The sequence below is a fragment of the Boleophthalmus pectinirostris genome, unplaced genomic scaffold (assembly GCF_026225935.1).
Source record: "Boleophthalmus pectinirostris isolate CB_2022bp ecotype Guang Dong unplaced genomic scaffold, ASM2622593v1 HiC_scaffold_10, whole genome shotgun sequence".
Classification (NCBI taxonomy): Eukaryota; Metazoa; Chordata; class Actinopteri; order Gobiiformes; family Gobiidae; genus Boleophthalmus; species Boleophthalmus pectinirostris.
Genome location: NW_026570971.1, coordinates 10,133,867 through 10,160,690, shown reverse-complemented (window position 1 = coordinate 10,160,690; position 26,824 = coordinate 10,133,867). Strand labels below are relative to the sequence as shown.

The window sequence follows — 26,824 nt, the reverse complement described above, 5'->3', positions numbered from 1 at the left end:
TTTTATAAGTATTTGATTGATTGTGCAGAAGTTACGAAGTCAGGTCACTCCTCTCCAAACTCGGGGAGAAGCAAATCCCAGCCAAAATCGGGCAAATTCTCCTGTAGTGTGTGACGGCCTTTAGACAAAATTAATATATCCACAAAGGAAATTACTTGAACCCCCAACCTCACACATTACAGCAGTGGTGCGCCGTCAGGACCTGCAAGACCTTCTCTACTGGCCTAAAAAAATATCTGAATCACAGACTGATGTAAATTATATTAATATTAAATAAATCCAAATGGTCCGTCCACTTCCTGTCAGAGCTTTTCTGATGGTTGTGCTGCTTCCAGACATGTATTTTCATATTAAAGCATTTGACCAATCACATTTCAGCCGTCACTTGTTGCCAGGCAGAGTCAAAATCAAAGAAGTCTGCAAAATAATTGTCCATGAAACTGTTGCTTTAACCAATCAGATTTTGAGCAAACTGCATCTGTAGCGGCTACGCGGATCGAAATTATTATTACTATGTATTACTATTATTAATTACCAGTGGTGTAATGGGGATTTTTTAAGTGGGGGTACACGATTCAGGATTAAACCAGTACTAAACCAGGACTGAACCAGGACCAGTTGCAGGTCACTATAGGACAGTACTGTCAGTGTTTATAGTTAACGCGCCTCCCCCTCCTCGCTCCTCACTTCTTCTTGCACAGAATCTCCACGGCTCTTTATACCGTATTTCTGTATAATAAGATGCTTTTACGACCATAAAATAGTTATTGAGGAGTGGATTGTTTCAGACGGTGCACTACTGAAGGCCTAGGTGTGAAATGCACGGCCCGCTGCTGCATTACAGTGTAACATATAATACAGTAATAAAACTATGAATTCCAATATAATTAAAGCTGTAAATAAGGTACAAATACGTACTAAAAAGGTAATATTGTGAGTGCATATTAAAAACGATGTGGTCTTTGCTTTGTCCAGTGCTCTGTATGTGGTTGACCTGAAGAAGTTCCGTAAAATCGCAGCTGGAGACCGACTCCGAGGGCAGTACCAGGGCCTGAGCCAGGACCCCAACAGCCTGTCCAACCTCGATCAGGTCCGACACACCCTCCCCAACACATCTCCATTCAAATAAAGTCAAAATTCAGTCTGTTTCATGTAGTATTAATGTGTTTTTTATTTGGTTTTACTGTCAGGATTTACCCAACAACATGATCCACCAAGTCCCCATCAAGTCCCTGCCTCAGGAGTGGCTCTGGTGTGAGACCTGGTGTGACGACCACTCCAAGAAAAGCGCCAAAACTATAGATCTGGTGAGAAACAGACGTCTGACAAAATTGTTTACTCTTTTTAGGATGCTGTAAAGAGTTGTTTATCCAGTTAAATATCACTGTCCGGGGTTTTTGCTGTCTAAAAAAACAGAAAAACAGGAAACCGTTTGCAGAGATCAAAACTTATTCTCATTCGTAGCATCTTAATTATTTACCACGATTAGTTTCTAAGCAGTTTTCACTACTTTCAGAGGCCAGAGTTTGTTGTCACTGTAATGCTAACAACAACCTAACATGCCAATAGTGCACCTCCTGCTCCGAGGAAGAAAAAAACACTATAATTAGACGCAGACCACAAGAGCCGCTTTTACAATATTTCTGCACAAGACAGTTGTCAGAGGTGGGTAGAAGTCATTGTTCTGCAAGTCTCAAGTAAGTCTCAAGTCTTTGACCTCCAGTCTGAGTCAAGTCCCAAGTCAAATCCCAAGTCAAAGACAATAAAGTACAAGTCGAGTCTCGAGTCACTGGCCCATAAGTCCAAGTCAAGTCCAAATCATCTCCTTTGAGCTTCAAGTCATTTCAAGTCTCTTAGATTTTTGCAATTTATATGAATTTTTAACTAAATTGTACTTAAAAAATCATGGTATATTTATATGTGAGCATTTATTTAAGAGTTGTAGAAATGCAAATTTTTCCTTTTTAAATGTCTTGTCAAGATTATACTGTGAATCATTACGGTCAGAAGAGAAATAATTCAGATTTAAAATTATTATAAAAAGTTATTTTATCATGTAGTCTGCAATGAAATGGAAGGATCGTGTTCAATGCAGTTCCCTCTGTTTTACTGCATCGTACTGTATATGACTGTATTGTTTTGTATATTACTGTAGTACATTTGAGGATACCACATCACAGTACTTCAGTTACATCCAAAGTAAAAAAAAAAAAACAGAGAAGTGGGAGGGACATGTTCCAGTTTGTTTCTGTGAAATTCAGCACCACATTTAGCAACTGTAAAGAGAAAAGTATTTTCTAAAAACATATATTTTTTAGGAGAAGTATCAAGTTTTCTCAAATCACAGGCCTCAAGTCCGAATCAAGCCCCAAATTATTGACCTTAAACCCCAGTCAAGCCTCAAGTCCTAAAATTAGTGACTCAAGTCTGACTCGACTCCCCACCTCTGCCATTTATTCTTAATTAGATGAGATTGTGCACTGCTCCTTTAAATTCCTTGTCCTTCCTTTTAAAAAAAAATCTATGTGCACAAAATTGGTTACAAATTCTTTTCAGAACAAGACACTGATTATGTTTACATTCACACCAAACGTTCTGTCTTTATCTGATTTCTGGAGTAATCAGATTATTGAAAAGTCAGGTAAACAGAAACATCTGATGGGAGGAGTCTGATTTGTTTTGGCTGTTCACACCTGCACACATGTTAAAAAGGAAAAAAGAAAAAAATATATATGGATTTTTCTGTCTGTAAGTGAACCCACTGTTTAGAGATGTTTTTTGGGATGTCGTCCACTAGAGGGAGATGTGGAATAGTTTTTAAAGTTGCAATATAGAGTAGTAACACGTTTTTTTTTTCCTCAATAGTTGACAGAATATCACTAAAACATGCACTTTATATATACTGTATTTATGCACATGTGTTTTAATAATGATGCACAATATATAAGTGTCAGTGATATTAATAGAGGAACATAAATGACTTCAACTTCGACTTAGACAAACTGTTTTAAGCCAAAAAATTAACAATAATATAGTAACAGAGAGAAACATTATAAATGGTAATAATAAATTCAAAATAAGTAACAAAAATAGCAAGAGACTGCTATGTATTTGCTATGTATTGTTCTCATGGTTTTGAAATTTGACTTTGTCTCTTTTCCCAGTGCAACAACCCGATGACGAAGGAGCCCAAGCTGCAGGCGGCTGTGAGGATCGTGTCCGAGTGGACCGACTACGACCAGGAAATCAAACGTTTACAAAACCGACTCCACGAGAAGACGGCACAAGACCACGGCCCACAGAAAAGCACAGGTAAAACACGCTGATCCATCATTTTACTAAACTGACAACGCCTTAATGCAAAAGTCTATAGAGTTTTACAGCCTTATTTTGGTGATGTTTTGTGAATTTTTTCAGTTTTTCAGTTACAGTTTCTTTTTCAAAGATGCAATAGTGACCACAATTAAAGGTGCACTATGTAACTCTTCTGGTGGAGGGTCCGCTACCTGCCAGTCTTCATGGATTTATTATTTCTTTGCCTGGAATGTTCCACAGTATGGCATTAAAGTAGGGATGCACCGAATATTCTGCAACCGTATATATTCAGCCGAATATTGAAAAAAAAAAAAAAAAAAAAAAAGCCACATTTGGCTTTCGACGCACACGCAGGTGCACACACAGGGCTCGTTTAGTGAAGGTGTGTGTGTGCTTGAGCACGGTTCAATTGCACTCACACTGGACAAATGTACTGCGCTTTAGGGGCGGTCCGTGCTTGGGCACGATTCTAAAGTCCTAGTGTGAGTGCACCCTGAGTGTATGAGGTTGCACGCACACACTTACGGACATTTACTTGAGCGTTCTGTTTACATTATTAACCTGTCGACTTGTGCTAAAAGGACAATAATTCTTTTGTTGTGGGTTTATCCAATTTAATGCAATTTTTTGGAATTGTTGTTTTGTTTGAAGGCCTAGCCTAATATGAATGAAAAACTTACTGGCATACTTACTGGAATATTTAAAGAATATTAAATACACAATAATAATACTTTCTTTTAAAAACATGTCTAAAATTTTATTCTAGGCTATTTATGCAAAACTAAAAGATGTGAAATGTGAAAACCTTAACAGCCGTAGTTGATGTTCATTTTTGTTTTCAGTATTCAGCCAAGCATTTAATTTTTATTCAGTTTCGTTTTCAATCACACATTTTCATTTCAGTGCATCCCTACATTAAATGTCTCTGTCTTGTATTCAGTCACAATTTTATTGGGAAGATGCACATATTTTGTGAACAGTTAACTGCCTTATGGAGTCAGCTGTATATCATCGTATACAATGAAAAGTTTAATGACAGACTGGAACATTTTAGGCAAAGAAATAATATCTCCATGGAGACAAGCAGGTTCCTCCACCAGAAAAGTTCCATAATATAACTTCAGTAGACAATTAAGTACATGTATGTAATCTATTGCCTGGAAATTGAGGTGATATTTTGACATAATTTATTGAAAAATGCTTATAAATGACTCTTTTCATTATGTTTAAAAAATATTAACAGATTTTCTAATAATTATTTTCTACATTGTATTTGTAGTTTTGTATAAAAGTTGTGTATTTTTTTGTGCCCTTAGATGAGCACACGGAGCTCTGAGGAGGAGAGCCACATTCTCACTCTGTTGAAAGAGTGAACGAGCCTGGTGTCCTGCCCCTCACTGGACTGCTCTGTACTTGACAGCTTCTGCCACAAGGGGTCAGCGCTGCTCTCATTGTTTGGTTAAGGCTTTTTTTTAAACATAGGTGTTTGAGTAAATCAGGGGAATGTAAAACCATGGGCATCTAGTTTTTCAATGTACGTACCTCCGTTTCCTGTGAGTCTGTGTACTTTTTGCACTGATCATGTCGTGGGTTTGGATGTGTGTTTGGGAGCGAAGGGAATGTCTTTTATTTTGGGATGGTATGGGAGAAATGTAACCACTGCAACTACCGAGGAATAATTTCTTTTTATACATTTAAAAAAATTAAACTTTGCAGATGTAATGTTTTATTTATGGCTGTACACAATGACGGGAAAAAATGATAAGAATCTATTGTTTTAGCTCTTTATTATTTCAATAAACGATCAAATGTTTGACTAAGTGGCCATAGCTGGATTTGTATGAAGCTGTAAAGTTTGATCTCATAGGAACTGTTCTGTATAATTTGGAAGAAATGGATACAGATGGCCAAAGATCTCCTTCAGACCTCTCAGTGAAATAATATCCATGTGTCTGCTGTATTGACTACAAAGATTTCCTGTCCACATGATCATACTAAGCCCCCATGAGAACATTAGAGATTTGTCTGGACCTGAACTCTGAAGGAGGTCAAACCCAAGACTTAAGTTTTCTGTAAACTGTCATATTTGTATTTGATGCATTCCCAAATAAACTGGTCCACTGTATTTGTCTGTTCGTTCTCTTTATCGTTGACCTGGTCTGATAAGGGTTTTTTTGTAGCTGATATCTGATATGATGTGGCCAACGTTCAAAAAATATGGATGCCAACAAACTGAAGTGATAAAGGTAAAAAAAAAATCAGCCTTGAAGTTTAATACTATTCATACATTTACAATATATATTTTTATGGATATATATTAAAGATATGTATTTATATTAAACAAATGTATACATTTCACACACACATAAGCAGATACATATACAGCATCTTTGAAGTTTTTTTTTATATATATTGTAGGGGTTTAATGACATCCAAGTCTCATGATACAATATTGTCACGGTATGAACCTCGCAGTACGATATTTATTGCTGTATCGTGGGAAAGCTCATGACTTGAGATGTAACAATATCCAAATCTGTCTGTACGATATTTTCACAATATACATCACATGGTACAATATTTATTACGATGTTTTGTGGAGGCTCACAAGATTGAATATGCTACTTTTTTTCTCTTAAAATGCCTTGACAAGACTTAATCCAAAGAATTAAGACTTAAAAGTGCTTAAAACTTAATTCTTCTTGAAGTCTGCACTGAAATGGAGCAAAGGATCATGGTCTATGTAGTTCACTCTGTCTTTTTTTAGTTATTGCTGCACCATAACTTTTATTGTAAGCAAAGAGACTTGTAATTCGATATATTGTGATGGTCCACGATATTATTGTGAGAACTTTAAGATACAATATCACAGATATTTCAGTTATTGTTACATCCCTAATATACTGAAAATATATAGTATGTATGTATATAAATATATGTGTATGTCAATATATAAATTTATAAATATAGAATCTCTTTTTAATGTCCAGTTTAATGATTTTGAAAAAAAGTATCTGATTTGCAAAATGGAAAAAGAAAATGAAGCCATTTGTACTTTTCTCAGGGTAAAATGACACCTGTTACTTTTGATTCTTGTAACTCATGTTAGTGATTAAGCTAAAGTAAAGTGACAACTATGTTTCAGACTTTTATTGTGAGCCATTTGAAAAAGGGTTTTACAAAAGGTAACATTCAATTTTTACAGCAATTCTTAAAAAAAAAAAAATCATTTAATGTCGATACAAACAAAAATTAGGTAACTAGGTAATGGCTTCTATAAACATGGTGAAAAGAGAATATACATGAAAATAAATGCTACAGACAGGAGGGGGATACATGACTTTAACATAAAACAGACAATGGCGTGATTGTTTCCTTTTCGCTGAGAGTCCAGAATTACCACCCGATTCCATCTGGTGTCCAACTGGAATGTTTGACAAAAATAGCATTTGATTTCTCGTATCCACATGGCAACAGTGGCGGTAATCCTTCAGTTACATGGCCTTGATTTGACGACACTCAAAAAATATTTGAAATGAAACAATTTAAAAAGATACAATGGAATAATAAAACTAAAAGTGATAGGGAGAAGCACAGCGGCTGGGAAAGTTGCATCATTTTCCAGAAGAAGTGGAAAAACAGTGACGGACGCCGTGAGCTTTGTCGAAGATTGAATTGTTTCAGCGAGGTCCACTTCTCTGCTAAAAACAACCCGGTCATCTGTGTTACATGTCCTGCAAAGCTTAAAAAACATGCGCCTCCAGCATTTACACACAGTATGATACAAAATAAGGCATTTCATTGTGTTGAGGATTAGTCTTGGTGTTAATGCAAGAGACTGTTCACATGTGTACATAGCAACAATGTGGTACAATTTTTTGCCTGCCTAGAAAAAGACTGCAAAAAACAAATTTTTGATACCTCTTACTTAAAATATATATATTTGTCATATATATTTACGTATATATTCATATGTAAAAAAAAGTTACAAGAAGAAGGAGAAAAGGGTCCCTGTAAAAAAGTCCTTACAGAATTACTCCATGACCTCTCCCGGCGCCACCGTAACCAGCTGCAGGGGGATGTCCTGCCCGCCCAGCTCGTGGGCCTGCAGGATGAGGGTGGTGCCGTCTGCAGCGATCAGCGTGTCTGAAGGGGGCGACGACGAGGCCACCACGCCTTTCTTGTTCTGGTGAGTCTTTATGTGTTTGGCCAGGTGGTCACTGCGCATGAACCGCTTAGAGCACTCTGGGCACACGAACTTCTTCTCCCCTGCAGCAGAGCCGACACAAGTGTCACGTCAGAGACAGGACTTAAGGTTCATAAATATTATAAATATATTCTGTGAGACGTGGAAGTGCAGACCTGTGTGGGTCCTCCGGTGTCTCTGCAGCTCGTCACTCCGAGTGAACCTCTTCCCACAGAACATCCAGTTGCAGACGAACGGCCTCTCCCCGCTGTGCCAGCGCAGGTGGGCTCTCAGGTGAGACGTCTTCCCGTAGACCTTCCCACAGCCGGCGATGTGGCAGATGTGCTGCTTCTTCTTGCCCACGCCTGACCCCCTGTCACACACACACATACACCAGGCTTTAACATGACTCTTACCCTCTCCTGTGTGCTGACTGTACGTGAGCTGTACCCACCTGCCTCCAGAGTCTTTACAGTTGGGGCAGGTGCAGGCCACCCTCCGCAGCCTCTTGCCCTCTCCAGGCAGGTCCAGGTCCTCGTCACCTATGGGCACACGAAGGTTGCTCAGGTCACTAGCGTTCAGAGTGGAGTCTCCACTCAGCTGCCAGTCGTCTGAGTCGGGCTCCTCTTTGATATGGATGCCTGGACCGAGACAGTGTGCTTAATACTGTATTGGACTGTACATAAAACTATTGTGTAGTTATTGTAAAGGTTAATAACCTGTACCAGCAGGGCTGCTCTCGTCCCCCTCCTGGCTGTACTGGACCCCTGCCTGAGCAGCAGAGTTCACTGTGACCGTTTGGAGGTTAGGCAGGCTGACCTGCCCCGTCTGTCCCAGGGGCAGAGTCTGAACTGGGGCTAGAGTCAGCTGCTGACCCTGGCCCTGGGGCAGCTGGAGGCTCTGCAGAGACTGCACACCCTGAACCTGAAGGAGCAGAATACAGATCAGGCTGTAGGGGGCGTACTCGCCTATCAGAGCATGTGACCGAGAGCAGTGCTCACCTGGAAGGTCTGCCACTGAATCTGCCCTGTGGCAGTGACAGTCTGGGCCTGGATCAGGAAGGTACCGGGGTTGACCAGCTGTACCCCCTGGAGGCCCTGTCCAGCATCAGTCAGCTCCTGTCCCTGAGACGCAGAGTCCCCCGACAGCTGCAGGATGGGCTGGGACAGTGTACTGGCACCGGAAGACGACACCTGCAGTACAGAGCAGGAGAGCGCCATGAGTACACAGAACTACACCAGGTCATTCTTAATACTTTTGTCACACACTGTGGGTGTGTGGTAAAGTTCTAAAACTGTTTTATGGCGTCTACCACAAACCTGGATCTGCTGCAGGTGGTTATGGGAGTTGAAGTTCTCCGTAGAGGAGGGATCTGACACTCCGGCGGACACGGCCGTGGCCTGGGTGAGGACCCCTGTTCCATCGATGGTCTCAGGGAGGGAGGTGGTGGTGGAGGTTGGCACATAGAGGGTGGGGTCAGTGCTGTTCTCACTGCTCTGTTTGTCCTGGGCCCCAGTGTCCAGCGTCTGTCCGCTCATGATGAGCTGGCCCTCAGGGGTCACCCCTGTTGCTATGGGGACCGTCTGTGCCCCGGTGATGCCCAGAGACTCCAGGTCCACACTGTTGATGGGGACAAAGGTGATGTTTCCGGGCAGCCCCACAGAGCCGCCGTAGGCAGACGTGCCCGTCAGAGGGACTCCCTGGATGGACTGTCCTGCCTGGGTCAACAGGTCTGTGGTGGTGGTGGTGGCTCCACTGATTCCGATCGTGCCCTGGCTGCCGTCCTGAAGGAGCTGGATCTGCCCGGTGCCATCAGACAGTCCTTGGGTTGGGAAGGTTGTAAGTGTTCCATCTGCATTTTGGATCTGTGGGATGACCTAAAGAGGAAAAGGAAACGCTAAAGACCGCACTTTCATCACATGTAAGATAGCTAGGATAATGCTGTCTCTCTCTCTCTGTCTCTTATTATACTGTAGAAGTACATATGGTGGGTTTTAGCAACCCAAGTCCCTTCTAAGCAAATACACGCTCCCACAAAAGATACACAAGGGTTGTCCTAACATCTAGTTTATCAGTGGTCTTCTTTGATATGTACCCTCCAGCAAACTTTAATAACGTCTTATTTTAAGATGATACATGGTGATGATACAGATGATACATAGAGATGGAGATCACTGAGCCCATTTCTACAGTGTTGAAAAGAAAAGAAAATCAAGTTGTACCTGATACTGGATCCCTGAGACCCCATTGGCTGTGGCCTCAGTCCCAGACGCAGTGACATAGATGGGTTGGTTGGGAAGACTCCCGATGGGAAGCACATACTGGCCGTTGGACGTGACAATCCCAGAGTTTGGAATGTGGACGACTCCCTGGTCTTCTTTCCCAGAGGACACAGGAGTCAGCACCTCCCACCTGTCTGTGCTCGTCAGCTGCAGCGCTGACATGTCTGTGGTCTGCAACAATCACAGCATCAACATGATGAGACTCTTGCCTACAGCAAGGCCTCCTCTGTGAGAGCTATGGAGCAATCACTAGAGTTATGCAACCACAAGCTAATGCTACATGAGGAGACGAAGACACGAATATAGTACATTGTATCTGGCACTGAATAAGTCTATCTTGTGACTACAATGGACAGTAAGAGCAGCCTTGTGCTCACGCAGATCACAGGCAGGAGATGTGTGTGGGGGAGGGGTGGATGAACACTACCGTACATTGCTACAGTTCGGTATTCGGTACTTATGGCAGACACACGGGATGACCTCACATCACCGTCCCGGTTGTACCAGTGAGCCGACCCCAGTGACTGAGTGTCCTACCCACTATGGGCGGGTTTTACACGGCTCAAGTGGGTGGCCGTTATTGAGGGGAACACAGGAAGTGTACGGCTTCACCCCATGCCATCAAAATGTTTAAACGTGTCCACTTGGTGCTCTTAAACTCAAAGTAGCGCTGCAAACCGAGAGAAAAAGCGTCCGATCGCGTGTTACCTGCGTGTCCTGCGCGCCCGCGGCCTGTAGAAACTCGCTCTGACTGCTGTCCACGTCCGCGGACGCCATTTCTCCTTGTTTGAGAGCTGCGGTGGCGCTAGCAGGGAGAGAGGGGCAAACTCAGCACAACTCTAGAAGCGTCGTCTCCGGCCTTCCACAAAAGCCCGCAAAGCATCCCCACTGCGCAGGGCGAGAGGAGCCGAGTCCCAGTGCAGCTCCGCGGCGCGCTCCGTGGGCTTCGGCCACACACTGTTTACTTTGTCAACTCTGGGCTAGCCTGCTAGCTCCGCTAGCTAACCATATCTAGCAGTTAGCAGGACACAGGCAGATAAAAGACTGCGCCTCTGCTGAAGGCTCCGCACAAACTCACCGATCACAGGCCGCTGCGTGCGCCAAAGATTTATGTAGACGTCATAGTGAACACGGCAGTAACATCCGGATTATCGGACCTCTTAAACTCCAAACATGATTGTTTTATCAAAGGCGGGCTAGTCTTCAAGTGTTCAAGTCTTGATCGGTGAATTCGGGTCGAATTTTTTCTATTTTGATTGACGGTGCGGGAAACACAAAAAGGTGGGACTAACAAGCTTGACCGTCGAATTTGCATCACATTACAGGACGTCCCGCCTTTCTTCTATTATCTGATTGGCTGACGATTATCGCTGCTCACGTCTCATTGGTTGAGCGAAGTGTCTCTCAGATTTGTAGGACGTGTTCTTCCTGTTTGTTGTTGAGCTAAATGGAATGCAGTTCAATTTTCACGTAGCAGCTCAACATGTATGAAAGTGGTTCATATCAGGAGATTTCTAAAAATAAAGATTCTTATCATTGCTAAAACAATCAACGTGTGTGTGATGTGTGGATCATTACTGTAAAAGCTGAACTACAAACTTTTAAAACAGCCAAATCAACAAAAAGTAATGGGAATTTAACGCACAATAGCTCATAATATAAACAACAGAACATAGTAATTTAAACACTCAATGTGATTACAGTGTTCTTTTATTGACACATTATTCTGGATGTGACACTTGGACCCTTTCCCCTTTTCCATGAGCACGGCTGGCCAAAATACAAACTTTAAAGCAGAATGAAAACCATAGCATTTACATGTAGTAAAACAAAATGTAATTGGACAGGCTCAATTTCATTATACATAAAGTGTTCAGTTTATCAGACAGTGGGAATCATGCCTTAAATATTTTTACTTAATTTTGTAATGGCGCATACACAAACCCATTGTGTACTGTGCAATGTCAACTTAATATAGCTCTTCCTTTTGCAAGAAAATGGTCATCTTCACCAGAATAGCAGATAAAATGCAGACAGGAATGTGGTGAATGTGGTCCAAATCTGGCAGCCTAGGGGGCAGTATGCTAGGCTTCATCCATTGTTTTAGAAGGTGAGAAGCGTAAAGCGATGGACGTTGGCGCTAGAGTCTGTATTCTGACCTCTTCCTTTTGGCAACATGTCTGCCAATTATTTCTTCTTGGGTGCATTGGGCGTATTGAATTTGAAAAAGATAATGTCCCCGTCCTCCACAATGTAGTTTCTTCCTTGTTGCCTGTATTTTCCCGCAGACTGTTGACAAAAAACACCCAGACATTACAATCGTTACATGCTTAAAGGTAATATATTACACAAAATTGACTCTTGTGAACTTTAAACCATGTTATAATGTTGTTACCTCCTCAAAAACAGACCTGGAATTGTGTTTTGTTTCATTGTTTCATTTTTGAATAATCCTTTATTATCAGTTTGTCTACATCTCTAAAGCGCAAAATGCTCTTTTTTCACTTTGTCATGTCATGAAGTGGTAGTTTTCATGTTTGTTCAGTAGAGACTGGAAATTCTGAGGCCAAAATTACCGTATTTTCCGGGCTATTAGGAGCGCTCTTAAGCCTCCAACCCCATCAAAAAACCACTGCACGCCCCGTAATCCAGAGCGCCCTATACACGAATCCACTCGGGTGTCCCAGCACGACTTCAGTAAACTACAAAGCCGCACCACCAGCAGCACACGCCAACACACACGGAGCAGACAGCGACTGCACCGCGAAAAACACCCACATCCACACTCATCACTCCACGCCGACAAGGAACAGAATGGAGGAACAAACCAAAAAAGCGAGTGCAATGTGCCACTTCTAGACAAAACTGAACAACTGAGTCACTGCGAAAACGCCGACAATCCAGCGGTCCCAGACAGCACCCTCCCTACACGCCACAACTGAACAAAGCCCAGAGTCACCGTGAACGTGACTAACAAAGTCCGACTGACCCATCCAAATGTTGTGTTTCGTTTAAAGTCCAGTGAGGATTATTTGTTAAATTTTTTTTAAAATAGACCAATCTATGACAGTACATCTTATAATCCAGAGCGCCTAATAGTGTGGAAAATACGGCATCCAAATTATTCTAGTGAATGTGTGTGGAGTTTAAAATCACAGTGGAGCATTTCCCGTATGACCACATGACATCACAAGGTGGAACGCAATGTTTTCTGTCAGGGAGAAAAATCTCAGCCTAAATATGCAGGGCTTGTGTTAAAAATTATGTGAAAGAAACAAATCTCCAGGTATGTTTGTGATGAGGAAATGACATTATAACATAGATCAGAAAATAGCGGAATATGGTTCAATTCACGTTTACGTCACAAACCGGGAAGACTTCTAGCGGGCTTTGTTCGTGGTAGAAAGTCTGAGAATATCTAGGATAAATTTGAAAATGTCCCAGTTTTCTTCATCTCCATGTCACTGTAGCGTTCCGTTATGTTTGGCCAATCAACAATTACAACTAGGGATGTAACAATAACTGCAATATCATGATATCGTATTGTCAAAGTTCTCACAATAATATCGTGGACCATCACAATATATCGAATCACAAGTCTCTTTGCTTAAATTAAGAGTTATGGTGCAGCAATAGCTAAATAAAAGACAGAGTAAACTACATAGACCATGATCCTTTGCTTCATTTCAGTGTAGACTACAAGAAGAAATAACAGTTCTAAGCACTTTTAAGTCATAGTTCTTTAGATTAAGTCTTGTCAAGGCATTTTAAGAGGAAAAAGAAGCACATTAACAGTTTTGTCCATAAAATATCGCAATAAATATCGTACCGTGAGATGTATATTGTGAAAATATCGAACAGAGAGATTTGGATATTGTTAAATCCACCATACATGAGCTTTCCCTCGATATCGCAATACATATCGTACCGTGAGGTTCATACCGGGGCGACATCGTATCGGGAGACTTGGATATCCTTACACCCCTAATTACAACCAAATCTCGGTTTTCATAATTTCCCCACTGACGCACAACTCCGAGCACACTGGGTACATGCGATCAGAAGAGATGAGAGCGCCAAATTCAAGATTATTTCAAACAGCACATACAGTTTTCATTTTATCGCTGATCACATTTACTTCAATGGGTTTTATCACAGTCGGTCGGCGAGTCCAGTGTCGGGAACTACACCGGAAGTCGTCATCGCATGTTTCCAAACGTCTTCCTGATTTGTGACGTGAGCGTGAATAGAGCCTATACGCTGTTTTAATCTACAGAAACGATGACGTACCTTTACTGCGTTTTCACTGCCCTCCTCTTTGAAGTCGCTGAACTTCATCACCTCAGCCATGATAAAGCCCTTCTCAAAGTCCGTGTGGATTTTTCCTGCTGCTTGAGGGGCCTTGGTTCCTTTCTGTAGATCCAGAGTTAAGTATATTCATTATTCGTCATATAAATATGCTGTAGAGGCACTCAAAAAGTACAAAATAATTAAAAGCCTTTAATCCCACATGGCAGCGCGCTTTGGCACTTTGGTCTTCAGCAGGGCCCTGATTTTTGTACTTTTTGAACGCCTCGGCTTTTTCAACTTTGTATTTGAGACTGGTCCCTACTGAAGAGCACCAAAAGGACAACTTCGCACAATCTCTCCTGCCCTCTAAAGTTTTGCATAGTGTAGATATATTTTAAGCCATAGAATCACTTACCCTGATGGTCCATGCTTTCACCTCGTCTGGTCCCGCTGTGAAAAAGTATTCGAGCTGAAGCGCCGCGTAGCCCGTCTTTATTATTTTGGTCAGTACACTGCAAAAGGACAACAGAGATGGTTTACTTACTGCAATCGAGGGAGATTTCTCATTTAAAAGCAAATTATAGTGTGTAGAATAAAATTTTTAGCACTTTAAGTATTAGTAGTATCACAGTTTTCTTTTTTATGTTTCATCAGTGGATACACGTACACGCCCAAGAGAATCTGATCACAAAAAAGGCTATTAGGGGTGGGACTGATTCATTTTTTCTTTTTTTTTTTTTTTTGTCAAGAAACAAAACTCAAAAACTTTAAAATAAAATGTAATCATGTCTAACTATTGTACAATGAATTTTAAAATATCTCTTTAAATCTTTTTAATTTCTGTCTTTGCCACGATACTTTACACTTTTTTGCAACATTTTTCTTGCCAAAACAAAAGACTCAGAAAGTAATCAGCTTCCTCACATCAAAAGGAACTGTTTGCATGTTTCATATAATAATAATAATAATAATAATAATAGGGCTGGGTATCATTAACAAGTTGCCGATACGATACATAAATCGATACAGTTCCCTTTCAATCTGATATAATATATTTAAAATCAATTCGATATGGTTTAATAAAAAATAAAGGCTAAACCATGGCTGTGATACTAAAAGTCTTTGTTAAACCACTTCTTGTGCAAAATTCATATGAAAAACACCCACTTTACTCATCAAAACTGTGAAAATGTCAAATGTGTTGCACAAATGAGTTTCCTTCCTCTAAACAAACAACAACATTGCAGCACAGTAACGAGATAATTTAGTAAAATATACCAAAAAATACTCTCGGTGATATATCAATACAGCAGCCCACGATATCGATACTGTATCATCAAATTAAACAATACAATATATTGACATTTTTATATTTTTTGTACACCCCTAATATATGATCAGATTTTTGTTGTGTGTAGACATAACCAGTATCGTCCTTTATTACAGACAATGAGCATATAACAGAACTGAACCGCTAAGAAAACTGAATAATTTGCATATAATTTACATGTACTTGAACCCACAACATTCAGCTTTATAACTGCTTCCATCTTTTTCCAAACTGGCACATTGTATTTTTCTGACAAAGTTTTATTACTGACTTATTTAAATACTTTTAGGCACTTTTTTACAAGCATTTCAACATTTTAATATGTAAAATGGAAGTAGTAGAATGTCTTTTGAGGACACTTTAATTCAGGTGTCTGTCTTCCTCTGCTGGTCACTGTGGGCATAACATTAAATTGTTTTGTACGCATGTTTTCAAACTTGCGTGTCTTAAAATACTGCCAGATGTGCCTTGTTAAAATGTTGATTTAGTGGATTCACAGTACGATTTAACTGGATAATCTGCCATTTTGGTGTAACCTAAAACGACCTCTGCACCAAAATGAAAGTAAAACTGTCACCATTGCTGAATTTGAGGAACCAGACTGTGACAATAGACTATATACCACATTTTTGCTAAAAGGTGTGATGTGGCAATGTTTTAGTATGTTTTTACTTTATTTGACTCCAAAATCAATATGAAAAAAACGATAACAGTTTGTTTTTTCAGTTTTTGATTTTGTGTTAAAATGAATAATGATAAAAACGGATAACAGCCGTTTCTCATTTATGTGACTTAAACTGTGATGCCGGACTGAACCAGGACTAAAACAGGACTGAATCAGGACTGAACCAGGAATAAAACAGGTCTAAACCAGGTCTAACTCAGGACTAAACCAAGACTAAACCAGGACTAAAGCAGGACTAAAGCAGGACTAAAGCAGGACTGAACCAGGACTAAAGCAGGACTGAACCAGGACTAAAGCAGGACTGAACCAGGACTAAATCCCAGTCCCGGTCTCAGTCCTGGTCCCGGTCCCGGTCTGGTCCCAATCTCAGTCCTGGTGCCGGTCTGGTCCTGGTCTCAGTCCCAGTCCTGGTTCCGGCCTGGTCCTGGTCTTAGTCCTAGTCCTGGTTCCAGCCTCAGTCCAGGTCTGGTCCCAACACTCAGTCCTGGTCTCAGTCTTGGTCCTGGTGCCAGTCTGGTTCCAGTCTCAGTCCCGGTTTCAGTCTTGGTCCTAGTCCCGATCTCAGTCCAGGTCTGGTCCCGACACTCAGTCCTGGTTCAGTTCTGTTTTAGTCCTGTTTTAGTCCTGTTTCAGTCCTGTTTCAGTCCTGGTTCAGTCCTGGTTCAGTCCTGGTTCAGTCCTGGTTCAGTCCTGGTTCAGTCCGTATGTGGTGCAAAAGTCCAGCATCACAGTTTAAGTCACAGAAATGGGAAGCGGGAAACAACCATTATCTGTTTTTTCCATTATTAATTTTAACACAAAATCAAAAGCTGAAAAAATGAATTGTTATCAATTTTTTTCATTTTGGTTTTGGAGACAAATAATAAAGAATTTTTTTTTTTCATTTTCTTATTTTTGGTTTCATTTTGAAAAACAAATGAACGAATGATAGACGGATTCAGCAGTGTCTACTTAGGTTAATCTCTGTTCACTGTCTGCCTGATTTATTCCAAACTGACCCATGATAGTTGAAGTTTACAGAGTGATTCGTCTTTCAGTTCTAAGATTATTAATACATTTTGAACCTCTAACCTCTGTGTCTTCTGTTCCTCACAGTACTTGGTCCTCTCGTCCTCCTCCATGTCCTGCAGTTTGGACTCCAGGGCTCCACTCAAGGGAATGACGATGGCTCCAGGATCATGAGCGTCGACCCACTCCTTGATTTTGGCCAACCTGCGGATAACAGTTCATTTGAGTTCACCTCCATCAGGACCACTGAGGTACAATAAAATACATAAAGTACATACCACTTGTTCTTTTTCCTGATGTAGTCTTTCTCTGACAGATTGACCAGGTAGATCATAGGTTTGGATGTGAGGAAGAGGTGCTTGTTTAGGACCTCAATCTGTGACAGAAATTACTTTGAATGAGTTTTGTTTGCTATGCAGAGAAATAAAATTGCAAAATAATCAAAAAAGTGTGCAGCTATAATTACTTAATTGTTTGTTTTATTTATTTATGATTTAGGTGAAATATCTCATTGTCCTACTTTTCTGTATAAGATTTAAGCATTAACATTTGAAAGAAAACTGAAATATTAAAGATAAACTAATTCATAAACTATTTAGAGGTCTAACCATGACTTAGACAAACTTTATTGATCCACAAAGGAAATTATTCGGACACAAGAGCTCACACATCACAATATAACATAATAACAAAGAGTAACAAGCACAATCAGAGATGGCAACCTGGTCCCCCATGAGGCATCGGTGGGGGCAGTTCATAACTACGGAAGCAGCTTATGAGGAGCCCAGCCCATATCCCGGTTATGTGTGTGCCAACTTGTGTGATGATTGAGTGAATATTTTAGCCCGCAGATGGTTAAGAAATTGCCGAAATTGCGTATCCTTTATAATGGCATGACCATTCAATTGACCCGTGTGACCTCAAATGACCTCGGATCGTCACCAAACTTTTTTTTGCGACATCGGGCACGGGGGCTTGACCAATTTAGCAAATTTGGTGGAAATCGGTCCATAAATGGTGGAATTATCACGGGTAAACAGACACACACACAGACACACAGGGTGAATACAAAACCGGGTCAACCCTTCGGGGACCAGTTAAAAAAATTAATTCTAAATAAGTAGTGAAAAAGGTCGCAAGAGACAGGTGTCAGATAAGAAATAATTATATAAGGGTAATGTACAATTCAAAATAAAATAGAAAAATAAGAAATAAAATATAAAATCTCAGCTATAAACAAGAGGTCATAGGAGTATTATCTGTTACGTAAGGGTGAGTTGCTGTACAATTGTAGGGAGTATTATCTATTACTTAAAGGGGAATTGTTGTACAGTTGTAGGGAGTATTACATTATGAATGTAGTCCTGTATCTCTGTAGGAGCTCCTCTGATCCTCTATAGTATCATGTTTTAGTTGATCTGTGATTTGCCAACTGTGACCATTCAATCACAATTTCTTTTCAATTGTGATACATCTTTACTTTTAATTTGAACATAAAAAATATGTAATGCTTTAGATTTATGCAGCAATGCGATTAGAAGCCAATATATTAAGGGTGGCTATTTTTTTTACAATAATTATTTATAAAGCATTTTTTTATTACTACGAGTACAAGATGTTAATATAATTTTTTTTTTGTAAACAACCTTATGAAAACCAGTCACAATATTGTTGCATTTGCAAATCCCAGGCCTAAGCCATGTAATAAATATTATTCCCACAAATGACTTCAAGTCATTCAGACATAACCACAACAGGTGCAACAGGAGGAAAAGCCCCAGAGGGAAATAAGCAGAATTCCAGTGAACCCTACAGTCCCTCCACAAAAGAGAATGTGAACGCGCACTCAACACAAAAAAGGATTTCAACCACAACAAACCTCTTTGTCATTCCACTCATGGTAAAACCGGATGTGTTTCTTTTCTTCCACCACCCAGTTCTTGATCTTTGTCATGATGTCCTGAACACAGAAGTCATTCAAAAGTCATTGCAGCTACAAAAATGTAAAAATGTAATAGGCTGCGTTTACTTTCAGGGCAGGAGCTTTTGTAACTCTATGGGAGATTCACTGTTTTTGAAAGAAATATCCAAACTTGAGATCTACAAACATCAGCCCTTAACATTATTTGTTTAGGCCTGGCTCCACAAATATAGTCCTTTCAAGTGACTGAACAATGGCACCACTTTCTAAGGCTACGCTGAAAAATTTTGTTGATTTGTGCTGACAGAGAAGACATTCCAGCTGTTGTTTGATGTGGATAGGCCCAGTAATTACACAGATATTAACCATAAACCAGGTCAACAAATCTGCAATCTGACATTAAACAGTCATTTTCACCATAGAACTCTGCCCTGAGACTCGAGAATATTGTGATTTCACGTGATTACTATTATTACAGAACTATTATATAACAATTCAAGATGAGTTGGTGCTCACATATTCTGGTTTGTTCTTGTCCGCGCCTCGCAAATTGGTCTTCCCCAGCTTATCATTGATCATCTCCTCGTCCTTCAGCCTGAGCTCCTCGTGGATGATCTCGATGTCTCTGACCGGGTCGACGTTTCCTTCCACGTGGATAATGTCCTCGTCATCAAACGCACCTGCACAGTAAACAAACAAGAAATAAAGAAAAGTCAATCCAAACACTCACTCTAACAGTGGTTTTAGTGGTTTTGAGGTGGACTGTGGCCGTGGTCTAAAAATAGCATTTGCAATAGATAAGACAGTAACAAATTGAAATGCTGAATGCTTTGAATGCCCCTTTCCATGGGTTTCAAAATTATGAAAAATTAGGGCATTTGCCATAGTGATTGACTATTTTAAACACAATATTAAATCAAACTAAACTGATAGGGTTCTTTTTTAAAGAAAATGCAATAAGAGATCTCCTATGCATTGTCTGTAAAAGGAATCCAAGAACTTTAATGTAAGAAAGAAGACAAAATAAACGTTTTTGGATTACAATATCACATCTTTAAAATGGGAAAAGATGTTCTATTCATAAATAAGCAAATTTTTATTTATATAGCGCTTTTCACAGACATGTCACAAAGACGCTTACAGATCATTACTTATTCACCACAGACCTGGTGGTGGTAAACTACTACTGTAGCCACAGCTGCCCTGGGGCAGACTGATGGAAGTGTGGTTTCCAATCTGCACCACCAACACCAGTGTTTCCCACAGCACTTTATAGTTAAGGTGGCCGTCTTGACAACAAGTGGCCCCGCCTTGACTACGTCCCCCTAAACGATGTGAATCCTCGCAAAACTACTGTCATTCCTCACTTCTCACTTTTTCTCTGTGCACAGAATCTCTGCGCACCTCTCCCCACTTCTTCTCCGTGCACGGAATCGCAGTTTCCCCCCCTCCTGACTTTTTCAGCATCACCGCCTTTCCTAACCAATTGTCTGTGGGAAACACTGACCACCATCACACTAACCAATATTACCATTACTGGGATACAATATAATCAACTATGCATAGTATGATGAAGATGAAGGGTCCACCACCAAATGTTCCACAATATGGCATTAAACTTATCCATCTCCAAAGACAAGGAGGCAAGACTTCCAGACTGGCTTATCCCGCTCAGTAAGTGTGCATGTCTTTAAAGGTGGTTTTAGCAAAACATCTTTAAAGACGCCCTAAACAGAAAAGTACATAGTGCACAATCTTGTGGCAGTTCTGCCTTGCAAGATCTTGTAGCAGGAGATCTTGTCCCATCACTTATTAAATACATTTCTGCGGTCAGAACAAAGGTCTATAATATCTTGGCCTGTCACAATAAAAAATTTTTTGAAGCATGAAGTATTGTCACAGAAAAATACTGTTATAAACAATAACAATACAAACTACTTTATACCACTGAGACAATAAAATTCCTAGTAAACACATTTTAAAAATACTGTATCATTAAAAGCTTAGAGCTGCAGCAGATAAATAGCAGAATGAAACAATAATTAATAATTATTCAATCCTCTACATCAAAATGGAAAAAATCTCCCCACTTTTGCAAAGAAATTGTACACATGAAAAATACCTAGCTCCAAAGATATTGCTCCAGCTTTCATATACTGAACGATAAATGGATATAGTAATTATCATTACAAGCCTAACAACATCACAGCATTACATCCTAAACTGAGGTCCAAAGGTGTCTGCAGCTATCACAACAACAACAACAACCACCACCCCACACGTCCTGACCATTTGGCTCAAACAAACAGCTGCACTCACGCGTCATGTGGAAGATGGCATCACAGGCGCTGATGTGGGAGAGGAAGGCATTCCCCAAACCCTGCCCGGCGTGAGCTCCCTTCACTAGCCCAGCAATGTCCACCACGTGCAAGAAAGCCGGCACCTTACTGTGGATAGAAATATTTAAGTTAGCCAAGAAACAGGAGTAGTTTTGTTTAAAAAGACAATTAGGTGGAGTTCATGGTCAATAATTTCAATCGCAGGGGTGTGTATAGTCACTGTTTTTGGAAGACATAACCAAAACCTGTATTGCACAAATGTTGAAACTTATAATTTTTTGTTAGGGTTTAGCTCCTCAAACTTGCCATATTAATTTTATGGGTTAAAATCATTTGAACTTGTGTTTGGCCCAATAATTACAGTGATATCAACCATAAACCAGGTCAACAAATCTGTGATCTGAAAGTGATCACAAAGTGAACAGCAAATTCCAACATAGTATCCTGCCCTGCCCTGTCCTCCATATCAGCTGTAAACTGCATTCTAATAATGTCATGTACTCACCTGGCAGGCTTATGATACTGGCAGAGGAAGTCATAACGGTCATCTGGCACCGGGACTCTGCTCTCATTGGGATCGATTGTACAGAAAGGGAAATTCTCAGCATTGGCTTGGCTCTTGGTTAACACATTGAAGAAGGTGGATTTCCTACAAAGAGAAAGGACTGCGTGTTATCAACCATGTGACCGCCACTGCATGCATATAATTCAGGGGTGTCAAACTCATTTTCACCAAGGGCCACATTTGGATCATGGTTGTCATCAAAGGGCCGGTTGTAAAGTTAAGACTGTAACAGCTACTCTGTATATGCAATATTGGTATGTTACAAATGAGAGACTGTAATTGATTTTTCATAATATTTATTTAAGTTTCAAATATTATATAATATTGAATTTGTTTGTATTGATCTACTGACAAAGTTAAGATATTCACATTACTCCTTCAGTAACAGAGCAAAATTTACAGATCACAAATAATAAATTGACAAATCTTATCAAATTTATTTAATTTACTTCCCTCAGAACCTTTCTCTTTCAGGGTGATCTACTGAGAACTTGCATAACAGATCTAACATGAAGTCTTCAAAAACTGTAATAAAAGTTTTTTTAGAAAGGTTGTCAGTCTCACTATATTGGTCACATTATCATTGCTGCTCTCCTCTGAAGTCCAGTCCAGTAATCATGAACTGAAAATAAAAACACAAAACACAATCAAACATTAAACTAGAGATATTAATTTTAAAACATTAAAAACACAAAATGCTCACCTGTTTGTTTTCTGGCTGGAGGTTTGACATCGTTTCCCTCTGGTCAGCATGTCCAGATCTGGTTTTAGGTCTTGTGCTGTAGCAATCCTCAAAACAGCATGGAGGTTGTCATCGGTGAGGCGTGATCTATGCTTGGTCTTGTTTAGATTCATGATAGAAAACATCTGTTCACACAGATAGGTGCTCCCAAACATAGACATAATACGGGCAGCATGAAGTCGAAGCTGTGGCATCACGTCAGGGGGAAGCAGACGGTAAAAGTCCTCGAGTGCAACGTCCTGGAATTTTGATCTCAGGCCACTGTCGCTCTGAAGCTCGATTAACTCCATCTGAAGATTATGAGGTGCGTTGTCAACATCAGCAGTAAAAGGATTGGCAAAGAGGGCAAATTCTGAAGTCAGAAAAGCGTCGGTCAAATTCATTAATTAACCGGGTTATTTTGGTTACCAACCGAGCACATGAAAAAATTGAATTTAAGGCTGAAATCCACTGGCATACAGGAAAGTGGGCAAGATTGTCCTGTTCTAGTTGGGACTTCCAGAGGTGAAGTTTCCGCTGGAACGCTGAGATTGAGTCGGATATCTGCGTGATGACTTGTTTGCGTCCCTGCAGCTTATTCAGTTGGGCGACATGCTCTGTTAGATCAAACAACATGGCAAAATCGCACAGCCACTTTGGATCTGATAGTTCGTGCAAGACTCTTCCTTTGCTTTGCATGAAAAGCGCAATTTGCTCCCTGAGCTCAAAAAATCGCTGGAGGACAGCGCTTCGACTGAGCCACCTTACTTCTGTGTGATACGGGACATCTCCATGCTTAGCGCCAATCTCTTGTAAAAAGTGCTGAAACTGGCGGTGATTTAGGCCACGCGCACGAATAAAGTTGACTGTTTTCATTACAGTGGCCATAACATCATCCATTTCCAGAACCTTTCCACACAGAGTCTCTTGATGGATAATGCAATGATAGGTTATCGGACATGCAGGACAGTTTTCTTGTAGCATTTTCTCTTTTACCAGTCCAATCAAGCCTCGTCTTTCGCCACACATTGCAGGAGCGCCATCAGTAGTCAGCCCCACTAATCTTTCCCACGGTAATTTACAGCTAGTTACGGACTTCTCCACCGCCTCAAAAATCTCCTTCCCTGTTGTTGTCCCATGCATGGGAACTATATCCAGCAGTTCCTCGGTGACAGACAGATCTGCCTTTAGGCCTCGCACAAAAATGGAAAGCTGTGCTGTATCTGTGTTGTCTGTGCTTTCATCAATGGCTAATGAATAAGACAGAAAACTACGTGCGTCGTTTGTAATCTGTGATGTAAGATTCCCTGCTAACTCTTTCACTCGGTCAGCAATGGTGTTTCTTGACAAACTGACATTTTTAAAAGTCTGTATCTGGTCCGGGCATACCTGCTCACACACCTTCAGCATGCACTGCTTTATAAACGCGCCCTCAGAGAAGCACTTGGAAGCGCGAGCGATTTCCTCCGCCACTATGAAGCTCTCACCGCTGCATCGTTCTTGGCTGTAGCTCTTGAAAACATATCGTGCTGCGATTTTAGTTTTCCTTTTAATTCTTGGACAGCTCGTTGTTTTTGTTGGAGACTAAAATTAGCATACTTAGTTCCATGTTTTGTGTCAAAATGCCGACGTAAATTGTACTCCTTCATTACGGACATTGTCTCGTTACATAAAAGACATACCGGTTTATCTCCTTGAAGTACAAACATGTATTCATTTTCCCATCTTTCATGAAATAGCCGTCCTTCTTCATCAATTTTTCTTTTCTTGGACATTTCGGGGAGATTTGTTGAGTTTTCTCCGACAGAGTGCGTTAGGGACTCGCTCGCAAGAGGGGAAACACCCCACTCTAGTGGCGGGATCATGGATCTATTAAAATTTGCGGGACGCGGTCACTTCGCGGCGCATTGTGAGAAATGTAGTAGCGGCACAGAATCGCAACATAATAATAAATTATACCTTTTAACCCCTTGCGGGCCACATAAAACGGCTTAAAGGGCCGGATGCGGCCCGCGGGCCTTGGCCCTGCCACATGTGATATAATTCCTGCAGCATATTTTGTCAGCACAATACGGTGACAAGAATTTCAAAATAAAAAACTGGGGCATCCCTGTTTTTTTGGTGGTTGGTAATAATAAAACTGTGAAACGAGTGCATAATTATGGAAAACTCTTATGCAGAGACCATTTGTGACCAACATGTGAGTCAGTATAGTCACATTTTCTTTGTGTTTTGGTCATTTTTAAGCAGATGTTTTTGTATTTTAACTAAACAAATTACAATTTATGCCTCTCTTTACTAAAGGTGGGTATTATTGAGAGTTGCCGATACGATACCTTTCTTGATACAGTGAACTTTCGGTTTGATATGATATATTTCAAATCAATTCAATATAAATGTAATAAAAAATAAATGCTAAATCATGGCTGTGGTGCTAAAAGTCTTTGTTAAACCACTTCTTGTGTAAAGACAAACATTTAAATAATCAAAACAGTGAAAATGTGTCACATAACGTTTCCTTCCTCCAAACAAAACTGTAGCACTATAACAAAATTATTTAGTAAACTATACTAAAAAATACTTTTGACGATATATCGATACGGCAGCCCACGATATCGATACTGTATCATCACATTAAACAATATTTTGATATTTAACAACAGGTGAGTCAGTATAGGCACATTTTCTTTGTGTTTTAGTCATTTTTAAGCAGATATTTTTGTATTTTACCTAAACAAATGACAAATTATGCCTCTCTTTACTGTTGGGAAGGATCAGATTGGTCAAAAATAGGGACACCTGGAACATTTCTTGTATAAAACTGGGACAAATCAATGGTTTTGGATAAATCCGCTGGGACAGGGGACACAGGGCTCAAAACTGGGACTGTCCCGGGTAAACAGGAACATCTGGTCACCCACAAAAGTCCTGAAATGCACTTACCCAACGTTAGGTAATCCGACAATTCCGATTTTCAGAGATGTCCCGAATCGTCCGATTAAAAGGGGAGCTTTGGGGGCTTCTTGCTTTTTGGGAGGCATCTGCAGAAATGACAACAACCCGTCAACCTGGTTTCATGAAATGCTGCAAGATTATTTGCGATCAGCTATGTAATTTATGCAAAAAGCTCTCAGAAAAGCGTCAGCATGTGTGGTTCTGTCACTCCATTCACAGCCCAGCCCCAGACACACACACGTTAGCATGAGTTAGCTTCAGGATGCTAACAAGGCTCGTTTTCATCTAGCGTTTAGCGAAAAAATAAACATATCCACACTCTTAAATGTTGTAACATGACTTCTGAAGCTGTGTGTGAAGTGAAAGCCTCATAAGAGCACCTTAGTAAATGTTTTAGGTCGTGATCCGAGGTGTAAACTCCGGCTGTGCGATCACACCGGCGGAGACCGTGGAAAGACAGCCTGGACCACAAGGCGGAAGTGTTTTGGCGTACGGCTCATCTGATTGGACAGAAGCCGAAAGAGGGCGGGGCAAAAAAGACGGTCGATTATAAACTTCGCTTTGAAACATTTTTTTTAAACTTTTATATAAATATAAATAGGTATTTTTGATATCATGTAAATAATTTTCAAATTTTATAGCGAACTAAAGAAGTAATTTTAAAGAGTTGTAGGCCTATCCGTGAATGCCATGGTTCTAGTCAAGTGCCACAGTCTGGTTGGAGCTGGTTTTCCTGCCTAGTGCAATTTCTCCAAAAGTCCCCTCTTCAACAGGGTGACCAGACATCCCTGTTTACCCGGGACAGTCCCAATTCTGAGCCCTATGTCCCCTGTCTCGGTGGATTTATCCAGAACCATTGATTTGACCCAGTTTTATACAAGAAATGCCCCAGGTGTCCCTATTTTTGACCAATTTGATCCCTGTCAACAGTAAAGAGAAGCTTAAATTGTCATTTGTTTAGGTAAAATACAAAAAAAATCTACTCTACTCTACTACTACTAATCTAATCTACATTAATCTCTAAGAAAATGTGACTATACTGACTCACGTGTTAGTCATGAATGGTCTCTGCTTAACAATTTTCCTTAATTAAGCACTCGTTTCATAATTGTATTATTACCAACCACCAAAAAAACTGAAGTGTCCCAGTTTTTTATTTTGAAATTCTGGTCACCCTACTCTCCAAGAATATGCTCTAAAACTGCCCCCGGTTGTGTTTTGTTTTGT

At 40.4% G+C, this 26,824-nt stretch overlaps 3 protein-coding genes and 1 pseudogene across 8 annotated transcripts in view; 1 reads left to right on the top strand and 3 right to left on the bottom strand.

Annotated features, from left to right (window-relative positions):
• Positions 1-5,440, top strand: part of uggt1 (UDP-glucose glycoprotein glucosyltransferase 1) — a 61,081-nt gene extending 55,641 nt beyond the window's left edge. Inside the window, exons 37-40 of the mRNA XM_055157643.1 lie at positions 976-1,090; positions 1,191-1,307; positions 3,165-3,312; positions 4,632-5,440. Coding sequence (XP_055013618.1) covers positions 976-1,090; positions 1,191-1,307; positions 3,165-3,312; positions 4,632-4,651 — 400 coding nt within the window. The 3' untranslated portion in view covers positions 4,652-5,440. The remainder of the gene's footprint in view (positions 1-975; positions 1,091-1,190; positions 1,308-3,164; positions 3,313-4,631) is intronic.
• Positions 5,441-6,438: 998 nt separating this feature from the next.
• On the bottom strand, positions 6,439-11,103 carry LOC110153641 (transcription factor Sp3-like). 6 transcript variants are annotated; one of them, XM_020917544.2, is made up of 9 exons: positions 10,862-11,103; positions 10,492-10,588; positions 9,724-9,954; positions 8,821-9,378; positions 8,503-8,694; positions 8,221-8,425; positions 7,956-8,142; positions 7,678-7,874; positions 6,439-7,584 (listed from the first exon to the last, which is right to left on the bottom strand). In XM_020917544.2, exons 2-9 carry the CDS (start codon positions 10,558-10,560, stop codon positions 7,349-7,351), a joined length of 1,875 nt encoding a protein of 624 aa, XP_020773203.1. In that variant the 5' UTR covers positions 10,561-10,588; positions 10,862-11,103; the 3' UTR covers positions 6,439-7,348. The 6 variants fall into 6 exon arrangements, with proteins under 6 accessions (XP_020773203.1, XP_055012331.1, XP_020773202.1 ...); XM_055156356.1 differs by having other exon boundaries at positions 8,227-8,425; positions 10,862-10,898; XM_020917543.2 differs by having other exon boundaries at positions 10,492-11,103.
• Positions 11,104-11,475: 372 nt separating this feature from the next.
• On the bottom strand, positions 11,476-26,087 carry LOC110153639 (obg-like ATPase 1). Its single transcript, XM_055156366.1, has 11 exons — positions 25,978-26,087; positions 25,586-25,683; positions 21,862-22,005; positions 21,337-21,464; positions 19,534-19,697; positions 18,976-19,056; positions 17,375-17,472; positions 17,160-17,300; positions 14,489-14,585; positions 14,074-14,196; positions 11,476-12,072 (listed from the first exon to the last, which is right to left on the bottom strand). Exons 2-11 carry the CDS (start codon positions 25,681-25,683, stop codon positions 11,971-11,973), a joined length of 1,176 nt encoding a protein of 391 aa, XP_055012341.1. The 5' UTR covers positions 25,978-26,087; the 3' UTR covers positions 11,476-11,970.
• Positions 22,016-25,578, bottom strand: LOC110157852 (general transcription factor II-I repeat domain-containing protein 2B-like; annotated as a pseudogene).
• Positions 26,088-26,824: the final 737 nt, after the last annotated feature.

Bases quoted from the DNA above. Each gene is read 5' to 3' on its own strand.
- LOC110153641 (XM_020917543.2), bottom strand. From the start codon at position 10,560: ATGGCGTCCGCGGACGTGGACAGCAGTCAGAGCGAGTTTCTACAGGCC. The intron at 9,379-9,723 runs GTACAACTTGAT...TTTCCTCTTTAG, and splicing joins TCTCAGGGATCCAGTATCAG to GTCATCCCACAGATCCAAAA. The intron at 7,875-7,955 runs GTGGGTACAGCT...TGTGTGTGACAG, and splicing joins TGTAAAGACTCTGGAGGCAG to GGGGTCAGGCGTGGGCAAGA.
- LOC110153639 (XM_055156366.1), bottom strand. From the start codon at position 25,683: ATGCCTCCCAAAAAGCAAGAAGCCCCCAAAGCTCCCCTTTTAATCGGA. The intron at 19,057-19,533 runs GTGAGCACCAAC...TTCTGTGTTCAG, and splicing joins ACAAGAACAAACCAGAATAT to GACATCATGACAAAGATCAA. The intron at 17,301-17,374 runs GTATGTACTTTA...TGTTATCCGCAG, and splicing joins ATCAGGAAAAAGAACAAGTG to GTTGGCCAAAATCAAGGAGT.